This window comes from Leptopilina boulardi, unplaced genomic scaffold, assembly GCF_019393585.1.
Source record: "Leptopilina boulardi isolate dan_hultmark-lab unplaced genomic scaffold, ZJU_Lbou_2.1 LbouV2_58, whole genome shotgun sequence".
Taxonomy (NCBI): Eukaryota; Metazoa; Arthropoda; class Insecta; order Hymenoptera; family Figitidae; genus Leptopilina; species Leptopilina boulardi.
Genome location: NW_026138003.1, coordinates 136,441 through 160,802, shown reverse-complemented (window position 1 = coordinate 160,802; position 24,362 = coordinate 136,441). Strand labels below are relative to the sequence as shown.

Genomic DNA, 24,362 nt, shown 5'->3' with positions numbered 1-24,362 from the left:
CAGAGGTCGGGCCAACTAGCGAATTGATAACGTCGGCCGACCTATGGTCGACTAAGTTGGACCGACTATGGGTACCATAGTCGGGCCGACCAAGGCTGCCCTAGTTGGGCCGACCATCCTTGCCGACGGTCGGCAGCCATAGTCGGGCCGACCATGGCAGCCATAGTTGGGCCAACCTTGGCTGCCGACCATCCAACTTGACGGTCGGCAGCCATAGTCGGCCCGACTAAGGCAGCCGAGGTCGGCCCAACTATGGCTGCCATGGTCGGCCCGACTATGGCTGCCGACCGTCGGCTATGATAGTCGGCCCAACTATGGCAGCCTTGGTCGGCCCGACTATGGCTGCCGATGGTCGGGCCAACTAGCGAATTGATAACGTCGGCCGACCTATGGTCGACTAAGTCGGGCCAACTATGGGTACCATAGTTGGGCCGACCTTGGCTGCCGACCATCCAACTTGACGGTCGGCAGCCATAGTCGGCCCGACTATGGCTGCCATGGTTGGGCCAACCTTGGCAGCTAAAATTTTGCCGACCATAAACATTAAAATATAAAAATTTGTTATACAAATAACATATATTAGTAATCATTTTAAATTCATTATACATTTATTTTATATACTTAAACACTAAACGCAATCGTAAACATACATATATACAAATTAAAATTTTTAACGCTCGCAGGGATCGAACTCGCAACCTAACGCACCGCAGTCTAATACGCTAACCACTACACTACGCAATGACATATGAGTCACGGAGAAAAATAAATGTTATAAGCTACAGCTTGAAAAAAATTAAAGTTAGTAATTCAAAATAATAAATTAATCACATATAACCTTTTTTCTTTTTAAATTAATCAATTACAAGTAAATTAACAAAAACATTTTACATTTGTCAATGGTAGGAGAGAAATTTACTTTATGATGGTCGGCCCAACTATGGCAGCCAAGGTTGGACCGACCTTGGCTGCCAAGGTCGTACCGACCATTGTCCCCCATGGTCGGCCCAACTATGGCAGCCAAGGTTGGCCCAACTATGGCTGCCAAGGTTGTGCCAACCATTTTCCCCTTAGTCGGCCCAACTGTGGCTGCCATAGTTGGACCGACTATGGGGAAGAATGGTCGGCCCAACTATGGCAGCCACAGTTGGGCCAACCATGGCTGCCAAGGTTGTGCCGACCATTACCCCCCCTGGTCGGCCCAACTATGGCAGCCAAGGTTGGCCCAACTATGGCTGCCAAGGTTGTGCCGACCATAATCCCCCATAGTCGGCCCAACTATGGCTGCAATGGTCGGCCCAACTGTGACTGCCGACGTCGGCAGCCATAGTCGGCCCAACTTTGGGTGCAAATATTTACCATGGTCGGCCCAACTCTGGCTGCCGACCGGTCGGCAGCCAGAGTTGGGCCGACCATGGGCCGACGAACCAACTCTGGCGGCCGACCGAAATTCGCACCTGGGATAATAGTCAAATAACCAATTACATTATTTGAATCAAATAAATTTTTTTTCAGTACGTTAATCAACTTCGAGAAGTAATTTTTTATCCATAAAAAATAATTATTTTAATTAATAATTTATTACGTAATTATTAGTTAATTTTTAAAAAAATTTCGGTTTTGAAAAAAAGTCCCATTTTAGACATAATTTAAATTTTTTAGATGCTTACATTGTAGTTACGTTATTTTTTTTTACTTATGCTTTTACAAGGAGAAAAATGGAAAAACAAATAAAGTAACTTTTACTACTTTAAAAGTAAAAGCAGAACTGTCCGGAATTTCTGGCAATTTTTACTTCAGAAATAGTAAAAAGTTTATTCTGAAAATAGTAAAATTTACTCCTGAAATAGTAAAAATTATTCCAGAAATAGTAAATTTTACTATTTCTGAAGTAAAAATTGCCAGAAACTGCAGATAGTTCAGGTTTTACTTTTAAAGTAGTAAAAGTTACTTTATTCATTTTTCGGAAAAATGAATAAAATTGAATCTATTTTCGATATCATAAGTTATGCTGGTTTAGAGTTGGAATTAAGGTGTGTAGAGTTTAATAAAATTTATTTCATTTTTAAATATAAACGTAAAGTGAGTTTGAATGTGTGTAGATTAGATGATTAGTAATGTTTAATTAAATCTATTTAAGATTTAAAGAAGAAAAATGGAAAATTTTTTCCATTTTTCTCCGTGTACACTTTTTAATTATTTCTCTAATTATAAACATTTATCTCATTTCCTAAACATTTTTATGATTAAATTTAATATTTAAATTTAACATTAAACATATATTCATATGAACAATTCACCGAAAATATTTTGCACTTTGCCTAAAGTGGAAGTTGGTATTCAAGTTTACATTTGTATTTTACTAATATAAAAGGTTTGGTTTGCATTCTTCTTGTTTCTTTTTGCGTTATAATACACTGAGAGTGTTGTACGTGATTTTCTGGACCACTTTTTTTCGTTTCTCATTCTCATCACTCGTTCTTTTTCATTTGTCGGACACTTCTTCGTTTCTCGGTTTCTCGCGTTTTATGTGTGAAAAATTTTCTCCTCCTTCCCCCCCTTTCCCCTTAAGTTTTTTCAACCATTATATTGAGACTCGTTTATATTACCCTTCCTGACGAATAGCCGTAACTCTTTTGGTACGTGACATACTATTATTACGTAGGCGTTTTGCAGCTTCAATATTTTTTTCTAGCTTTCTCAATTTTCCATATAAACAAGCGTCCCTCAAGGCACAACGAGACAGCCAATCCAAATCATGTTTATATATATAAATACCTTTTTGCAGGAGAATTTGTATAAACTTCCGTCTATAAAATAGTTTCCGTATTTGAAATCGGAAAAAATAATTTTTTAAATATTTTTTTTCTATAAGAAATATAAAAATGTGACTGCGAACTATAAAATCGCCTCCCATTTCTTTTACCAAGATAGACCATTCTCACCTAGAGGGTGAGGGACGTTACGTAAAAAAAATTTTTAGGTTATGTTTAGTGATAGTTTTCCCTTGAGAAAAAGTTTCTTTTTAATTATAATCAAAATTAATTTGTATTGAATTTTTCGAATGTAATATGAAGATTTAATAAATGTTTTGTATAAGAGTTAATTCTCCGTGAGTATTTTTATGTACTTCAAAAATCACAAACATAACCAAAAAAATTTTTTGATGTCAGGTCCCTTCTCTCGTGGAGAGAATATATTATAAAAAATATAACAAAAATATATAATAAAAAATTGTTTGAATAATTTTTTAACAATAAATTTTGTTAGAATTTTAGAATATATAATTTAATTTTAAACAATTTTTAAAATTGTTTCGTAACAATAAATTATATAATTTATCTATATTATGAAGTATGTGGAATTTGTTTTTTCAAGTAATTTAATGTTGAAAATAAAGGCAAAAGACTAAAGTTTGACCTATTTCAGACTCTAATTGTATATTATAAGTGAGTTAATGCAATAATTGCTTCTTATTGCAGAGTTTAAAATCGCCTTTTGTATATACCTATATTTGTGTATAAGTAAAAGAAAAGGATCTAGTTTTATATATATATATATATATATACCAAGGCAAGGAAGTGAATGTCGCACAAGAAATGATCGTTGAACTTCCTGTAATGTTTATACTCGCTGTGTCCCATTGACGAAAGAATAAGAGAACATTATGTTTTCAAACAATGTTGCATGTTTCTTTGAAATTTATTGACTCTCAAGATTCTCAAACACCTTTCTTTTCAAATAAATATAAAGATCCCAAACAACTTTACAAATATACATAATCTGTTCTAGTACATACTTGAACCATTTTCTTTTCAAACTGTTCTCTTACACAAATTTTACTCCGGAACAAATTGATCACACTTTTACGCTCTTACATTTAAACACAGAAGAAAATATTTTTAAAAAAATTCTTTTAGTTTCCTAATTTAAACTCTATTATTAAGTTTAAAAACGCTTGGTGTATTCATGAACGATAATTATTTTATTATAATATATCGTAAATATTACATCAATATAAATATCAATTAATTATTTTAATATTATTCAATCATTAAAAAAATATATTCAATCCTTAAAGAAAAATATTATTTAATCATAAAAAAATAATAGTACTTAATAAAAATAAAAAATTATACCAGGGAAAGTTTATTTATTTTTAAAATACTTGTAGTTTTTTCATTTAGTAATAATAATTGTAAAATAATTTTTTCAGGATATTCTAAATCAATAATTTTATTATATTAGGTATGTCACACAACGACATTTTGATGAAATAACATAACCTGTAATTTTGATTTCATATTTTTGAAATTTTGTTTTGACTAAATATTTTATTGAAGAGATTACCAACTTTGCTATCAAAACGTCCTTGCACTCAGAGAAAATTTTTTTTTCACCCAAATATACCATTTTTTTGTATTAACCAAATTTTTTTGGTTATTTCAAATAAATTTTTTTTGGTTATTTCAAATAAATAATTATTTCATCTAAATAAGCGTTTTGTTTAATTTTAATAAATTTTTCGAACAAAGAAAGAATTTGATTGAGCCAATTAAACTTTTGATTGATGCACTGAAAAAAAATTTATTTGATTTAAATACTCAATTAGTTGACTATTATCAAATAAATATTTATTTGAACCAAATAATTTTTATTTAAATTAAATAAATTGTATTTTCAGTGTATAAACAAAAGTTTGGTTAACTGTATATAGCAATGCATTTATTTGATTGATTCAACCAAAAATTTGGTTGTTTTAAACAAATTTTGATCGGAATATGTATATATATATATATATATGACGTCCAGAACATCTTAAAAATTTTTTTTTTATTTATTTTTGAAAAAAATTATTTTATTAACTACATTTATGTATAGGTATAATATAATGTGTTAATTTGTTAAATGAAATACTTGAATTTCTCTTTTCTATATATATATAAAAGTTGTATCATTGTTACTGATTAACGCAATAATATAACTTTAAAAGAAAATAAAACTACACTATAAATATAATAAAACTTTCCTAAACAATTTGCACCAATTCTTTAACCAATATAATAATGTATCGTTTTCTTCCGTATTCAAGTATATTTATGGAAATTGCTCCAATTGAAGGCGGCAACACAGGCTAAAGTCAAGCTCAAAGCCGCTCAGCTATAGACTTTCACCTCGTTTCGCGTACCATCCAGAATAAACTTTCGATTATTTAATCCTGTGCCATAACAAAAGAATTTTTTTTCTTGCAAATCTTTTTTTATACACTATACATTGAAAAAAATTCATTTGATTCAAATAATAATCGGTTACTTATTGATTATTATCAAATAAATATTTATTTGAACCAAATAATTTTTATTTGAATCAATTAAACGATATTTGTTTTCAATACAGAAATTATTAGTTTAAATACAGTTTATTTAATACAAATAAAAATTATTTGGTTCAAGTAAATATTTATTTCATAATAGTCAACCGATTATTTGAATAAGATAAATTTTTTTTTCAGTTTACAAAATGTTTAACAACTTTTATATCTAGTTTTCAAATTAGAACTATACATACAAAAATTTATGTCTTCTGTTTGTACGCAAACGTGTATCTTTTTTGTGTACTTTGTACTTGACTCGGAAAGAATAATTTTTTCATCTATATTATTATTATTGTTATTATTATTATTATTATTATTATTATTATTATAGTAGACGTAAATTAACGCTTTTTTCATGTGAAACTAAATTTTCTAAAACTTTCAACTTCATGTCATTAATTGAAGTTATATCTCAATTAAGACTGACATTAACTGAAACTACCGCACTGATTGTTTCTCTCATGAATAAATTACACTATCGTCTATATAACTTCTATTAATGAAGATTACAACCGACTATATATACCTTATACTGTTAATTTAAATTTAAATCTATATCTTTTAACCATTAACATAAATAAATTGAAGGTACTTTTGTTTACGGTAATACTATAATATTAATTGATATATATTGAAAATAATCATTAAATAAAATTAATTTGAAAATAGAAATTTAAATAATAATAATAATAATAATAAGAAATTTATTATTTAATAATAATTTTATATACTGACTATGGATATTATTTGAAGCTATAACTTTTACTTTATTATATCTATACCATAAACAAATTTTTATTTATGATTCACGACAATAAAAATTAAAAGACAGAATTTTTTAGGTTAGGAATCTTGTGAACTGACATAAGGGCTGTTTTCGGCGTTCGCCCTGGGATAACCCAGAGTTAACGATGGTCCAATCATCAATAACATTTTGCTAGATCTAAACAATCATAATTAACCTAGGACGAACGCCATAAAAACAGCCAAGTATACAAGTTGCCAACTGTGTAACACAAAACTATAGACAATTGCGCTAAATTTAAAAATTGTTGAAACAAAGTGAAAAATTAAGTATAATATAAATTTTTTTTTAATATTTTTAGAAAAACTACACAAGAAATGGGAGATATATAAACATTCCTTAAATGTAATTTGCCCTAATAATTTCCTTATTGTACCTATAGGTACGTTTTATACAAGGTTCTCCATTGCTACCAATATATAATATTACAATCTATAAAACATAACCAATTGGCGATTCAAACAGCTACACTAGCGCCACAGTTGAACTAATTTAGGTGTGACTCGCTCTGTAGCACTCCATGTGTTTTAAATTATTTTTTTTTATTTAACGCTTAAAAATAATTTTACAAACGCAATAAAAATATCAGAATAATTAAATAATTTGAAATAAACTGTCAAAACAGAGACTGCTTTAGAGCGAGTCACGCCTAAATTAGTTCAACTGTGGCGCTAGTGTAGCTGTTTGAATCGCCAATTGGAATATTCGCTAGGGGTGTTTAGTAGTACCATTTTTTGCCACTACATCTAAAAATTACTTTTTGGCTGGAAATTGGACAAAAGGCGTATTTTTCAATAGTTAAAATAAATTTTAAGAGGGCGTTTCGTACACTGAAAAAAAATTTATTTTATTCAAATAATCAGTTGACTATTATCAAATAAATATTTATTTTTATTAAATAAATATTATTTGAGTCAATTAAATGATATTTTGTTTCAAATACACAAATATTTGAATCAAATACAGTTTATTTAATTTAAATAAAAATTATTTAATTCAAGTAAATATTTATTTGATAATAGTCAACCGATTATTTGATTCAAATAAATTTTTTTTTTCAATGTAGTAATAGACATCCCAATAACCTGTCAGATGAAAACTCGAAATGAACAACGTTCTCAGAAAAAGATTTTTTCTGAAACAACTAAATAAAAGTTATAACCAAACTTTTGTTTGCATCAATCAAAAGTTTATTTGGCTCAATCAAATTCTTTCTTTGTTCGAAAAATTTATTAAAATAAACAAAACGTTTATTTAGATGAAATAAATATTTATTAGAATCAAATAAATTTTATTTGAAATAACAAAAGAATTGTATTAATACAAAAAAATGGTGCATTTGATTAAAACAAAACTTTTTTCTGAATAGTCGGTTAGAATTATGAGCCGAAAGTTTTGAAAAATTTCGTTCATATGAACGTTCAAAACTTTTGGCTCATTTAGAATTCTTGAATTTTTTTATATACATTAATATTATAATATATAGAAAGCATGACAACAGAGTAAATTTTCTCATGCCTCCTATACAGCATAAAATATTGGAACCGCAAAGTAGAGATTTTTCAGACTTTCAAGGAAAAATGATGCCCTTGAAGGGGATAAAAATCCGCGAAGTAACTTCAGACCTACCAGGATTCTCGCAAATTAACAACATTGCACAAACCATAAAATATTCAAGCCCAACCCTTTTATGGGCTTCTTACATTAATGGTTTTGGTTTAAACAAAATAGAATAGCCACAACCGTAAAGTATATAGAGACGTTACACCTACGTTCTTCAGAATAATAATTATCCACCATATAGTTTGTTATTATGTACAATACTCGACAATTTTTTTTTCTTTTTTTCTTTCCTTTTTCACTAACCACATAACCAACTTTTGTCTTCTTTTTTCTGGCCTCAAAATATACTAATAATGTAAAATATTATTATACTTATATATATATATATATATATATATATATATATATTAAGAATACGCACATAAATTATATACAGAAACGATTTTGTCTACATGTTTTCTTTCCCAGGTATATAACATTTAAGTTGCGTACATATATATAACATTTCATGTGACTAGAGAGAAACGATCCTCCTTCTTTTGCGAGGGTGGAGAATATGAAGTTACCCAATAAATAAAGCATTAGCTTGTAAAAATGAAAATCATAGCACACATAACGACTTTTCAAACTGGAATGTATTTACTTTATTGTGTAACAAATTCCTGGCATATATATATAGTTGTTCATTAGACGCTGCTATTGTTAAGGATAATATTCTCAATAAAAAAAGTCACTTTTATAATATACATTAAAAGTGAAAGGTAGTTTTGGTACAATTTTTTTACGATATTTATATTTATAGATTTTTATTGGAATTCATTTGAATTTGATTACAATTTGAATTATAGTGATAGAATTTAAAATTTTAGAAAGCAATTTGCATTTAAATTTTAAAATTCATTCAAAATTATATATAGGTACACTAGCGCCTCCGACGGCCTTTGGCCATCTTTGTTGCTTCTATTCTTTGTCAATTAAATTTAATTATCCATTTATGTTTCATAATTTATTAAAATTATTTTATTAAAAGTTTAATAAATTTAATTATTTCAAAAAATTGAGAAAAGAAGCAGGCGCAAAGCGTCTACATCTATACGGTTTCGTGGCTTTTTAAATTCAGATCAAAAGTTATTTGTATATAATAAATATTTTATAATTATATTATTTGTGAATTGCTATGGTTGCTATGGTAATGGTTGCTATGAAAACGGTTGCTATGGAAATGGTATTTTGGCCTGGACCAATCAGGTGATTTCAATTCAATATAGGTTATGTTCGTTTCTGATTTTTACCCACAAAACACCAAAAAATGCCAGTGTAATTTTATTACATTGCACGTTGGAAAAAAGTGAAGTAAAGTTGTAAATTTACAAACCGGAAAGTTAAACGGCTACATAACCTAAAAATTGTTTTTTATATTTTATAAATTTTTCACTTATTCTGTTTCTTTCAATTAAATAAGTATACTTTTCTTTTCTAAAATACCATTTTATAATATTATAATACATCAATAAAACTCCATTGCTATAGTAATTAAGTGACGTATAAAAAAATTATAAGAAATAAAAAAAATACGTTTTTTCTTATTTTTCATGAAGATTTAAAAAAAATATATTCTAGTTAAACGAAGGGGCCTCCCATAAATCCCATAAATATCATTGGTTAGAATTTTGATTTAAAAGAATTTTGTTAGATTGTAATTATTTTTCAGACGAACTTTTATTTTTCGAATTAAAATTTGACACAATTTCTATTTAAACGAATTTTTATTGTACGCAGAATTCTTAAAACGCCGAATTTTTATTTATCCGAAATTGCAAATGGCCTAACAAACAATTAACAGAAAAATTTCAGCGCGTTTTTTAAAATTAACCAATCAGAAATTGTCAAGAAAATCGTGATTGGTCAATTTTAAAAGACGCGCCGAAATCTTTCTGTTGATTGCTTCTTCGGCCATTTGAAATTTCGGATAAATAAAAATTCGGCGTTTTAAAAATTTTGCGTACAATAAAAATTCGTTTAAATAGAAATTGTGTCAAATTCCAATTCGAAAAATGAAAATTCATCTATAAAAAATAATTATATATTATTCGTAACGCGGTATAATAATAAAAAACTGCAAAATAAATTCTTTTTAACTTTTTTTTTTTTATTGATGTTAAGTTAAAATTGTATCGTAGTTTATTTTCTTTTATAACACGATTTTGTGATTAATGTATATGAACAGTATATTGTAATTATTTATTAAAATGATGAGTTTCCTATTTAATAAAAATTTCTTTTCTCTACTCCAACTGTAACATAAAAAGTTAATGCATAATAAGCGAGTCTGATTTTTTTTCCGTTTCCCTACTGAAATAATTGACGCTTTACTTTCTAATTCAGTAGTAGCTGCGCATGGTCAGACATCGCGTCCCATATTTCAAGTAGTATAGAGCAATAAAGTCCGACTAAATCCGGCAAGCAATTTTTTTCATATATTTATACAAAAAATATATTATGATCATACATTATATAAATAAACACGATTTTATACATATATCAATTTCATTTTAATATATATATATGTATATATTTAACTATAAAGTAAATTCTATGTATGAAGAATATAATTGACTATAAATGAAATATTAAATACAATAAACAATGTTATTAATTGAATGAATGAAAGTAAAAGAAAATTTACAAGAATAAAAAAAGAAACAATATATTCGCAAATATATATATATTGAAGGTGTGGTTATAATTTGTCTTTTATGAATAATAAAAGTTTCCTAAATGTCATTTTCATTGTTTAAGCCATTTGAGTGCTCGCGTTATTCTTTAAACTCGCACGTAAATGCGCGTCTTATATACATATATATAATGTTAAAAGGTATCGGGTGAACTTGTGAAAGTTGCCGCCGTCGAGGTCGTTTATTTTCTTCGCCTAGGGACAATGAAAACAATTTAAAACTTCTCTCGCAGAAATTTTGCAACTCGCCGCAGTTGAGCCATTTCGGAAACTAAAAACTGTACTAAAACATATTTCGAAAGTTCTAATTTCACTGAAGAGATCGAACGGAAAAAAAAGATAATTATTTTCTTCTAAATATACATTATTATTATTGTTTTTTTTGCATTAAGAACATAAATTTTATTTCAGTTATTTCTTTTTAAATTAACAATTACAATTACAAAATTATTATGATATAATAATTATGTTATGTTATGATAGTTTTATCTTGATTAAATGTACATTTTTATAATTATGTAAAATCAAAATTAACTTTTACCCAAGTGCGAATTGCCAGGACTGCCAATACGGTCCAATATTGGGCCAGTAATGTCAGCCGTATTTCGGCTAACATTACTGGGCCAATATTGGAGTTTAAATTCGTCCCATTACTATGCCTTTACTGGTGCCGATGTTCTTTTTTTTTATTTGACGAGACTGGCCCAAATCTTGGCTCAATAATGGCGCATTAACGACCCAAGTAAGGAGCCAATAATGGCAAATTAAAATTACCGGTAACGAGACGTGTCTCGTCCGATTACTGGGCCAACATTGGCACTGATGCTCACTATTTCTAATTTGCTGATACTGGCCGGAGTTTTGGCCCAATAATGGCACATTAACGGGCCAAATAATGAACCAGTAATGGCAAATTGACATCGCTAATAACGAGACGAATCTCGGCCCATTACTGGGATAATATTGGCACCGATAATAAATTATTATAGAATTTATAATGGCAAAATAAGAATTGCCAATATCGCGACGTGTCTCGGCCGATCACTGGCTAAGCATTGGCACCGATCCTTAATTATTCAAGGATTTATAATGGCAAATTAGCATTGCCAAAATCGCGACGTGTCTCGGCCGATCACTGGCTAAGCATTGGCACCGATCCTTAATTATTCAAGGATTTATAATGGCAAATTAGCATTGCCAATATCGCTACGTGTCTCGGCCGATCACTGGCTCAACATTGGCACTGATGCTCACTATTTCTAATTTGCTGTGACTAGCCGGAGTTTTTGGCCCAATAATGGTACATTAACGGGCCAAATAATGAACCAATAATGGCAAATTAACATCGCTAATAACGAGGCAAATCTTGGCCCATTACTGGGATAATATTGGCACCGATAATTAATTATTTTAGAATTTATAATGGCAAATAAGCATTGCCAATATCGCGACGTGTCTCGGCCGAATACTGGCTCAGCATTGGCACTGATTTTCTACTATTCAAGGGTCGATGTATATAATGGCGAATTATAATTGCCAGTAGTGCGACGTAGTTCGGGCCAATAATGGCAAAAAAAATCTGCCAAGTGTTTATCGTTGTTTACGAGTGCTACAAGACATGCGCATGTGTTTACGTAACCTGAAACTGTAACACATAACCTAAAACTGTTGTTTGCTGAGTAATTTACTTTTTATAAGTAATTAATATATGCCAAAAAAATGACCAGTTACAAGTCAGTGAAGTATCGGGCCTTAAAACGATTACTCAAGAAAGATAGCAGTGATGAATTCGAGCCGCCAGATAAATTGATGAACTTGTCTCTAAGTGGATCGACTTCGGATTTTGTCAGTTCGGAGTCAGCATGTTCAACAATGGACAATAATTTAATTCCACAATATGAGTAAGTTATATTATATACAATATAAAAATAATTATTTTTATCTTATGAATTTTACAATTATATATGTGTATCTTACAATGAGAAATAATTTTTTCCAGATCGGATCGAAATATGGGAAAAGTGTGTTTGTCAGAGAATCTCCCTTTGCCAGAAAAATCAGATTCACCACCTGTTCCATCTGCAGTTGATGTTGATAATTTTGTGTTGCCCATTGTAGCTTCTCAGAGGTAAATGTTTAATAAATTTATAATATAATTTAATTTCTTGAGATTATTCTTAAAAAAGTCAATTGAAAAATTATTTTGTCTATTTTTTCTTTTTTTCCCTTTAAATAACTCAAATATATTAACTTTAAAAAAATTCAGTTTATTAATTAAAAATGGTCAATTTTAATCAATTTTAGTGACGATTCTCTGTCAGCTTACGATTCTGACGAGATGAAGGAGGCAGAAAAAAACTTTGCAGAAAATTGCAAATTGGACCAAAATGGCCAAAATGACGCAGAAGAACCTGAAACATTGCGTTAACTTTAATAAGCTCATTGTAAGCTCCTTATTGTACCTTCAAAAAGATAAAAAAAATAAAACGTATTTTACTTAATTTTTTCGTATTTTTATTATTTTAATTAACTATTAAAAATTAATAATTTATTTCATTGAAAATAATTGAGCCGATATTGTCCCATTATTAGTCGCCAAGATCGAGCCATTAATGTCTGCCGAGATTTGGCTGCCGAATGTCGGCCGACACTCAAAAACTAACATTCGACCAAGAATCGGCACCAATATTAGGTCAATAATGGCAGCCGATTGTCGGCCGCCGACGTCCAGCCGTGGTAAACATCCAAGAGTCGGCCCAGTTATCGGCCCAGTCTTGCTGCCAACACTCGGCGCCATCGTTGCCAATACTGGGCCGATATTGGGCCGTGTTGATTTTCGCACTTGGGTATTGATTATTTTAGATGTAATAAAGACTTAAACATCAACAGTTTATATTAAGAGTTGCTCCTCTTTATGTATTTTAACTCCAAACTTCATAAACATAACCTATAAATAATTTTTTGCTTCTTAGGCCTATCTTTCTTCAGAGAGCGTCACATATATGCGTATATAATATTATACTCTCTTAATATGAGCTTCACTAGTTAAAATTAGTAGAAATTTTTACTAATTTTTAGTAAAATATTATTAATATGTAATTCTTTTTTTTACTAAAGTTTTGATGGAAAATGAATGAAAATGAAAGAGGATTAATTTTCAATACAAACTATAATTGATTTGTATCATTACATTACATCCAAAATAAAAAGTGATTTTGATTTAAGATTTTACATAATTGAAAAGGAACTTTTAATCAAGAACTATCATAAACATAACCTACTATTTTTTTGCTTCTTTGGTCCATTTCTTCATATATAGCGCGTCATATACAACATATAAAATAATAAAAACTCTGAAAATATGCTTATTAAAAAGTAATATCAATTATTGTAACATTAAAAAAAATAAAATTTTTAATTACCGATATATGATTATTAAAAAGAAAAATGAAGAAATTTGATATTCTTAAATGCGCCTTGAAATTGAACTCGTACATTTTATTACATTCAAGTGCAAGAACAAATGAGCTTTTATCTCTAGACATATCTTGTTATTCGGGAAAACTATTATCATTGAAAAAATTATTGTCTTGAGCAATACATCGATAATCCTATAGACAATTGATTCGCGAATGACGCGCGTTCAATTATAATCCCCTTCTCAAGGGCTTTTATTAGAGATATATTATTATTAAAGAAAAAAAAAATTGTAATCTACTTCTTCGACATCAATATGCTTTCACAGAACGTATAAAAAGTAAATTAAGAACGGGAAATTAACTAATATATCTCAAACACACCTTGTGTCGTTCCTTCACCATGAAATCGATAAAATTGAGGTCACACCTATATGTTAGAAAATTACACTATTTTGATGACTGTATGATGACGATCTATTCAATTATCCTCCGATTTCTAAATTTACATATTATTTATATGTATATTAATATCGGAAGTCGTGAGAAAAGATAAATAAAAAAAAAATACTACCTGTGTCCTAGATTTTCTATACAAATAAATATAATAAGACACAAGTTGAAATTTTAAAGAAAATTTGTAATCTTCATTTTTCATTTCTTTTTAAAATGCAAAAACTAATGAAGATGTTTCTTTTATAGAGAATATATATATATAAATTCTAAAATTTTCTACGACATTGTTGTATTGTAAATGAGTTGTTTTCTAACAATAAAAGAAAGGAGTAGGTAGAGAGTGGGTGATGCGAGTGAATCGTCGAAGCAATAGATCTGATTAAATGCGGTCATATACATCATTCCGCGCATTCAAATTCTCTTTCGTGTGTTCTTCGCAAGTATATATATATATATATATATATATATATAATATGAAAAGAAACGATTTTCTATCGCACGACGGAAATCTCTAGCAAATAAATCGACGCTATCAATAAAACACTGGCAAACCCTATAAATATATTTTCAACATCTTCGATATATATCTATAAATTTTTTTCCTTTTCCTTTAGAAGGATCAATTTTTCTATGCGATAAATAATTGGAAAACAAAATGAAAGAAAAAATACGAATTGATGAAAATTTAAGTGCATATTAAAAAATAGAGGCGCATGATTATCCCATAGAAATCATTAGTTAGAATTTTCATTTTAAAGAATTTTATTAGATATAATTATTTTTTAAACGAACATTCATTTTTTGAATTAAAATTTGACAAAATTTCTTTTTTAAAGAATTTTCACTTAACAGAATTCTTAAATATTGAATTTTTATTTGTTCAATATTGCAAATAGCCGAACAAAAAATTGACAGAAAGATTTCGGCGCGATTTTTAAAATTCACCAATCATGATTTTCTTGACAATTTCTGATTGGACAATTTTAAAAATCGTGCCCAAATCTTTCTGTTGATTGTTTGTTTGGACAAACAAAAATTTAGCGTTTTAAGAATTCTGTACTTTTACTATTCTGTAAAATTCGATATATATATATATATATATATATATGTTATGTTAAATAAAAATTTGTTTAAAAAGAAATTCGATCACATTTTAGTTCGAAAAATGAATATTCGTCTAAAAGTAAATTCATTTTACATAATTAATTAGAGGAAACCGGAATTAGTAAAAATTTTAACTAATTTTAATTAGTGACTCACTTTTTGCGTTTGAATTAGTTAAATTTTATTAATTCAAAAGCAAAAAGTGAGTCACTAATTAAAATTAGTTAAAATTTTTACTAATTCAGGTTTAGAGAGTGTATTAATAATAATATTATAATAATCATCCTTAACGTCCTTTAATATTCAATAAATAATTATAACCATCACACAAGGACAACCGAGGACAACAAACAAAACAGGTGTATAATTGAAAAATACGAAAGATTTTAACGTTTCGGAGTTGACTAAACTCAACATTAACTTTTGTTAATAATTATATTAACAATGAAGAGGAATGGAAAATACTAATTAAATTTGTTCATTTCCAAAAATTAGTTTAAAAATTTGTCGCCACTGATAAAAAAAAGATAGAGTGAAAAAATAAGCTCAGTTATCCTTTTCCACAGACCCTCAATTTTTTTAGTATATTATACGACCTTCTCTTAAAATCCTTATATTGTATATATATGTATTCAACTTTCACCATGTGCAATAAAATTTTAATCGACTCTACGACTAATTTATAATTATTAAAGTCTAATATAATCTCTGCCCTCTTAATTAAAAAAAAAAGAAAAACACTTAACATATGAAAAGATATCAAAAACAAGAAACACTCCTCTCTCCACAATAAAAAAAAGGATTACAGGGCCAAAAGGACAAACATTAATTTTTCCAAATATAAGTGGATTCCGAGGTTCTGTCGAGGTTTTATGGGTGTTTGCTTTTGCGGAACGACGCATATAAGAGGGGGAGTGTATAGAATTAAAAAAATATATATAAAAAAAGTAACAACAACAAGATGCTTTTTATATAGGAAAAAAAAAGTGCGAGTGGTTTGTAAGAATAAGACGCTAAAGGGTATAAAAAAATGAAAGAAAAAAAGAATGCCAATTCATGGCCAAGTCACGACATCGAGTTCTGGAATCCGGGTGACCACTGTATATACTTCCCTTTGTGCAATCTTGTTTCACTCTGCCTCGCCTTCGTTGTCGTTCTTCTTTCACGGCACTTAACATCCGTCGTTATCGCAATTTTCTCTTCTTAAACGGTTCTTCATTCGTCCAAATCGCTTGTAAGCGCAAAACAAAAGAAGGAGTCACCACCGATCTCGACGTATGTCTCTTCATTAAAAAAACAGGCACTTTACTATATATATATACTTCCAACAAAAGTATTATCTTCTATATATATAATAGAAATTCAATTTATTTCGACATTCAACTGTTCATGTTTCATAGATATATTTATATTTGATACACGCTTATTATCTTTCTAATTTATTTATTACCTTATTTACTCGACAAACTTAATATGAAATCGCTTGTTAAACATGCGCATGTATACTATATGTACATATATTCGCTACCTTTAATAAACAATGAATTACACTATTTCCATAACTACCACATGATATTGATCGTAATGTACCATATATGCATTTTTTAAGCAAATCATGAATTAAAAATTAGTCATTGATTTAAATTTCTATTGGTATTTATTAACATCAGTTACTCGGTGTCTGTTGCTTCCTTTAAAAGTTAAGAGTTGACAGTATTGTCTTTTTAAAATGAATAGGGCTGCACACGAGACGAGATTAAAGACTTTAGTGACTCTCGTCTCGGTCTCGCTTTTATAATTATGGTTTCGTCTATAGTCTAAACCTTAAAAGCACTGATAAAATAAAACATTGTATGTACAGAATATAAATGTTTATTTATTGGTCTTTTCCTTTCCACCATTCTAAAATGTTCTGATTTTTATCTGCTTTCTATCTGCTTTTAGTGCCATATAGAATTCCAAATAGAATTCAGATTGATATAGATTCGCATTCAAAAAGACTTTCATTGTTTTTTTTCTGTATTTCGTGAATCGTCCAATTTGTTACTTTTTTAGAAATAATATTACAATAATTATTTTTATAAATTACTTCAAAAAATTTAATTAAAACTTCTTTTAAATTCTCTGCTCCCACATTGTAGAAGCGAAAGTTTCTTCTTTGTGTCGAGGATCTTTAACTAATGCAGCATATGACACTGAAGTTATCAACGTTAAATCAACGAAAAGAATTTTTTTTTTCCTAAGATTGAACATTTCCCAGCATTGATTGAGGATTTTTAGTTTTAGACTGGTCTTGATCTCTACATTGTCAGTGCGCATTTGATTCCTTCACAGAAAATTGTATGAGGTATTGAAAAGCATTGCACAAAAAAATTGCACTCAAATTTTTGAAATAAATTATATTATTAAAAAATTTATCAAATCCTTCATTTACGAAAAAGATATTGTTAGTTTTGACGAAATTCTTTTTTGGAAAAAAATTGAATTTTAAATTTTCCAAAAGTCATTTTACAGTGTTAGATTTGATTTACTTAACAATGAATACATTAAGATTTTTATTCAAATACGGTAACATTTATAGATTTTCAAGCCTTATATTTCATTGATTTTTTTTAATTAAAGAAAAACGCATTCTTTGTATTAAAGAAAAATTATTATAATTTAATTGATAAATTCAAAGTAAAACAGGTAAATTACAATGAAATGATAATTATAATATAATAAAGATAATTTAAATGAACACTAATGTAATACATATATAAGTACATAAGTAATCTGTGGTTAGGTTTAGGAGGAAACTGTCAGAATGACGAGTTGTTGAATTAAAAACGAGTCGAGAAAAAACAAAAGAACATACGAGCGCTTGACATAAAAAGTCCTCGTGTGACGAACATAAAATACACGAGACAGACGAGCATCTCGTCTCGATATGCATCACTATGCTCACCCAAAAACAGTGTACTGTCAAAAAAACAAGTTTGACCGTACTTAGATCAGCAACATCTACTTGCTGTCAAAAATTACGTAGGGGTTCCCACAACTGGTACTCTTTCCCTACTCTCTAAACCGGAATTAGTCACTTTTGACTAATTCAACTGAGCCGATTCGTTCATTAAATGAATTAGTAACAATTTTGACTAATTTTTAGTCAAAAATGGCTATAATTGTTAGTAGAAAACTATTAATTCATTTATTAAAGTTTACTAATTGAAATATTAGCCCTACTAAATGAATTAATAGTTTTCTACTAACAATTAATTATTTTTTACTAAAAATTAGTCTAAACGGTTACTAATTCATTTAATGAACAAATCGATGCAATTAAATTAGTCAAAAGTGGCTAATTCAAATGTAGGGAGTATATATTATTACAATATGGAACCTCGATTATCCGAACCCCTGTTATCCGAACTGTAAAACATTTTAGTCGAACTTTTTTTGCCTTCTCGAATCTTCAAATTTATTTTCATATTTTTTTTCATTTTTAAAATTTCGTTACTGAAATTTTCACGGCACATTTTAGTGTTTAGTGTATTTAACTGTTCCATTGTTTTATTTTAATTAAACAAAAAGGCTGGAAATTTCTATTATCGAACTTTCGATTATCCGAACCCGGTCCTATCTAGGTTAGTTTGGAAAATCGAGATCCAACTGTATCCAAATTTAAACATAACATTATATTTGGAATTTAACGAAATTAATAATACAATAAGGCACGCGCCAAACCAATATATCATCAGATAAGATTGTATCAATACAATAAATGATTATAATCATTTCATTCAATAATGCGAATTACATATTTGTACCTAGGAGAATGTATGTCCATGAGTGGACCACCTTTCCGATTTTTATGAAACCAAAGGCGAAATATTAAACTATTGATTTTAACTAATAAATAACACCGTATAACATTTTTAGTGTGATACCCAAGTACATCGACGTACTAAATAAATAAATATTCTATAAGCATTGAGTAAGCAGCATATAAGTAATTGGTAAAAAAAACTAATTATTAGTAAGAAGTAACTAATTTTCAATGGAAAAATAACTGAAAAATAGTCAAATTTGACTATTTCAATAAGTTACCAGAAATTTAGTAGAAATATTACTATTTGGATCAATGACTATGTTTTAAAGATATGAAATTAGTTATTAATTAAAATTTAGAGGATTCATATAACTACCATTTCTTTCTTTTACAACAATTTGAAGATACCATTAATAATAATTGAAGCTATCATATGTGACGCTCCACAAGGGAAGAAACCGTTACGTTAAAAAAATTTCAGGTTATGTTTAGTGATGGTTTTACCTTGATAAAAAGTTTCTTTTTAATTAGCTAAAATCAAAATTAGTTTTTATTGAATTTTTTTTAATGTAATATAGACTTAAACATAAATATTTGGTATTAAGAGCTGATTCTCTGTGAGTATTTTCACTCCAAAAATCACAAACATAACCTAAAATTTTTTTAACGTAAGGTCCTTTCTCTCGTTGAGCGTCATATTATACAATATATATATAATTTTAAGCAATTATTATAATATAATGTTATTATATTTATTAAACAATATTTTATTTCTTATTAAACAATCTTATTATTTATTGCAAAATAAATTAGATGCAATTGAGATAAATAATAATCTGTATAGATAAAACATTGTAATATAATGTAAAAGTACATTGACAAAAGACCCTGACATTTCTAGCTTCAATCTTGTCACCGAAAGACGGTAAATAATAGAAGATTCATACTATAGAAACTTGTTTCTCTCCCAGAAAACATTTCTTTTTTTTAAACATTATATATATATAAAATGCAGTTAACTAAAATGTTGATATTCAATAATAACAATATAATAATTTAAAAAAAAATTGTTATAAAAAGAACGAATTCCAGAGTGTGAGTCATTGATTAGGAAAAAAAATTGGAAGTTCCAGGATGTGAGTCGATCCTTGCAAAATCGGAATTCGAATGACGTTTCCCTTTTTATGCAACCTTTTCTATACCTCACACCGCGCCCTTCACCACCCTTGTTCTAATTTCATAACTTTCCATTGACGTATTCACAATGCGCTAACGATCTCCTATAAGTCATGAGATGAAATTGCAAGGTCGTTTCTCTTTTCTAGCTTCTCTCTCTCTCACTCGTCTCTCTTTTACTATATACCATATATTCAATGAAGAAAGCATTCTTGCATGTTTACATTCCGTCTATTGCCAATCGAATCAGGAAATAGAATTACATAAAGAGTGACATTCGCACTTCCATATGTGAGGTAATTCACTATTAAATTGTTTCTTCTCTATTCTTATACAATTTCTTCTCCGAGAAAAATGTCAATCCTCGCACGCAATTTTTCGGGCAAAAAAATAAATAGAAAACCTACATTATTATTATTATTATTATTATTAATAATAATGACAAAATAGAAAATTATAAATCTATAATAATTAATTTGCTGTAAAAAAATTTATTTCATTCAAATAATCGACTACTATCAAATAAATATTTACTTGAAGCAAAATAATTTTTATTTGAATTAAATAAATTGTATTTGGACCAATAACACGGGCACAGAAAAAAAAATTCATTTTCTGAGGTTGAGGTCAAACCATGACTACTCTATGTTTTTGGGGTTGCTGAAACCGAATCTGAATTCAGTTTAGTCAAATATTTGACATAACCTCAAAAAACATCAAAATTCGTCTTCAAAATTTTAAAATCATGAAAAATTTTGATTTATTAATCTTACTATGCGTTTACTTTATGTTTTTGGGGTCGCTGAAGCTAAATCTGAAGTCTATTTAATCGCATCACGTCAGGCTTTTGACGTAACGTCGAAAAAATCCCAAAATTTGATTTTTGTTAATATTTCTTTATATGATATGTCTAAAGCCTTGCGTGGTGGGATTAAATAGACTTCAGATTTGGCTTCAGCAACACCAAAAACACAAAGTATTCATGGTAAGACTTATAGATCCTAATTTTTCAAGATTTTAAAATTTTTAGGACGAATTTTGAGATTTTTTGAAATAATGTTAAAAGTTTAACGTGATGGGATTAAATAGACTTTAGATTTGGCTTTAGCGACACCAAAAACATAAAGTAGTCGTGGTTTGACCTTGAGCTCAGAATATGAATTTTTTTTGTGTGCCTATGTAACTTTTGTATTTGAAACAAAAAATTTAATTGGGATAAAAAACTAATTATTTAGTACAAATAAATATTTAAGAAGTAACACAGAAAATTAAAAGGCATTAAAATAAGCTGCAACGCTTCTTATTTTAATCCAATTTTGCTTATTTTAATCCATTTTGGTATTAAAATAAGCACAATTGGATTAAAATAAGAAGCGTTGCAGCTTATTTTAATGCCTTTTAATTTTCTGTGAACCGATTACACAGTTTGATAAAATTTTTGCCTACTTCAGAACCAAAAACCAAACTATACTTTTCCGAAGTATTTTTATGTGCTGAATACAAATCTGACCTTAAAATTAACCCAAGTCAGGTTTTCGAGATATTGTAACATTAAGAGATACCTAATTTTTTTTCAAAAATGTCGTTATACAGCATTTGAAAGTACTATTCTTCCCCGTTAAAATACATTTTGAAACTAGAAAATCTTTATTAAGCTTTGAGGTCATTTGAATTTTCTGAGTGGTAAAAACATTTTTGGAATAAAATTATTTCTTGATGTTACATGACCCCTAAAATAGTCAGAATACCTCGAAAAACTAACGTACTGGGTAACAATAATTTTTTGAATAAAGATTTTCTTAAACTGAATTCTGTAAATTTTCACAAGAACCAAAATCCGTACATAACAGAATAATATAAAAATTAGCATTCAATACTGCGATTTAAATCAATAAAGAAAATTTTTTCCAACTTTTATAATTCAATATATCCGCTCGTTAATGTCAATTACCAAGTCGTATAATAATTTTATATAGTATAACTCTTAAGCAATTCACCAAATGATAAATCATGTTTGCCCTACTGGAAGCTTGTTATACCTCTCATGGAAAGAAATGAAAAAGGAACACACTGATCCTATTTACTTAACCAACCGGATTTGCTTGACTTGCATTACCAGTATACATATATATACACGGGGGTTACAAAAAAATGTTTAAACCTAATTATAGCGAGCTTTGTGTCAAGAGAACTTTATGTGCCAAGAGAAGACAGTAATCGTTCATCGTTCAATGAACTTTGAACCTTTCGCCTCTATATATGCAAGTGGACGTACTATCGCGAGCTGTGGACCTTTGCCTAGGTTTTATGGCCAACATCGTAAATTATATGACCTGCTAAAAGAAAAAAGGCGAATTCATCTGTGAACATTTCAAAGGAATTTCATATATATATATATATATATATATGACGGCCTCACAAGAACTTTAAAGGCCAGGAACGATCGACACAGCGGACATTGTCCTTAACAAAAGTTGAACGGTCTTAGGTAAAGGACATAAGCAAAAAACAAAAAAAGAAAAAAAATATTATTCATCTTATCCCTTTATTTTTGTTTCTTCAGTGACCATCGAATTCGCGATGGAATTTTAAAAAAGAGAGACACACACATTCACAAATCGGTTTAAGCTTTTACCTTGGGACCATGACTTGACAGCTAAAAACACGTTCTGGAGCCTTTCACTTTAGAATTTTTAGTTTTCTTCAAACTTGACTTGAGATTGGTCACGAATTTTTTTTTTTTTTTTTTATATAAATTTCTCTTTCTTTAACATGCGTTTTGACTCTTCTTTATATTTGTAGATGAGAACTATCGTTTATACACAACTCGAAAGACGAGTTTTTTTTGGCAAATAAAAATTTGAAAACTTTGTTTTTTTTTTTTTTAAAGAAAATTTTCGGTATCTCAAAAAAAGAGGAATTACTTTAAACGAAAATTTTTCTCAAATACATTGTTTAAACAATACCCAGAGAAATGATTTGTCTTAGAGACAAATAAATATTATTATTTAAAATCAATTTTATTTGGTGTAAAAGAAAATTTTATTTGTACTAAATTAAATTTTTTATTTGAAACAAATAAAAAGTTATTAGGCTTCCGAGACAAATATATTTACCTCGGTGGAGTTCACAATGTTTATGATCAACGATTTAGAAGAAATAATATTATTCTGTACAAATTATTATATTTTTTTGTGCTTAAAATAATTTTTGCAACATTTCTTTTTTTTTTTTTTTTTTTAATCGTTATCATAATTTGCTGACGTATATATTTTCATTTGTTTCTACTCTCTAATTATATTATGAATCAGTGAAAAAGTCACTGGTCTCAAATCAGTCGCTAAATTCTAGCTATTTGAATCAGTGGTTTTCACTGACAGTTGGTGACATTTTACTGGAGAATCAATTACTTTGACTGAAAATCAGTGAAATGTTACTAATTCAAATAGCTAGAATTTAGCGACTGATTTGAGACCAGTGACTTTTTCACTGATTCAAATTTATAGAGTAATAAATTTTATTTATCTCAAATAAATGCAAATAAAATATCTTTACTACACCCAGAGAAATGTTTTATTTGCGTTTATTTAAGACAAATAAAATTTATTTGAATTATAAATAAAAATACATTTTGTCTCATAGCCTACTTTTTATTTGTTATGAATAAAAAAAATTTATTTAGCACAAATAAAATTTTTATTTAAACCAAATTTAGTCATTAATTGAAATTAGTTAAATTTTTTTTATTAATTCAGAATTAGAGAGTAAATTAGAGAAAGTTTCTTGAAATCGGAAATTATAGAAAACATTTTTCGATTAAAGAGAAGTTTTTTTTATGAGTGCAAAGTTATACAATTAAGAAGACAATAACAATAAAAATAACGCTTGTAACTCGCCAGTGATAATAAAAATAGATTTTTTAA

The 24,362-nt window shown here is 28.5% G+C and overlaps 2 protein-coding genes across 3 annotated transcripts in view; both read left to right on the top strand.

Moving 5' to 3' along the window:
- LOC127290234 (chitin synthase chs-2-like) overlaps positions 1 to 24,362 on the top strand; it is a 60,524-nt gene that overhangs the window by 4,182 nt on the left and 31,980 nt on the right. The window lies entirely within an intron of this gene.
- On the top strand, positions 12,157 to 12,977 carry LOC127290252 (uncharacterized). Its single transcript, XM_051318727.1, has 3 exons — positions 12,157 to 12,377; positions 12,476 to 12,604; positions 12,781 to 12,977. Exons 1-3 carry the CDS (start codon positions 12,196 to 12,198, stop codon positions 12,902 to 12,904), a joined length of 435 nt encoding a protein of 144 aa, XP_051174684.1. The 5' UTR covers positions 12,157 to 12,195; the 3' UTR covers positions 12,905 to 12,977.

Excerpts from the sequence above, each read along its gene's own strand:
- LOC127290252 (XM_051318727.1), top strand. The coding sequence starts at position 12,196 with ATGACCAGTTACAAGTCAGTGAAGTATCGGGCCTTAAAACGATTACTC. Across the intron at positions 12,378-12,475 it reads AATTTAATTCCACAATATGA|ATCGGATCGAAATATGGGAA; the intron begins GTAAGTTATATT and ends AATTTTTTCCAG. Across the intron at positions 12,605-12,780 it reads CCCATTGTAGCTTCTCAGAG|TGACGATTCTCTGTCAGCTT; the intron begins GTAAATGTTTAA and ends AATCAATTTTAG.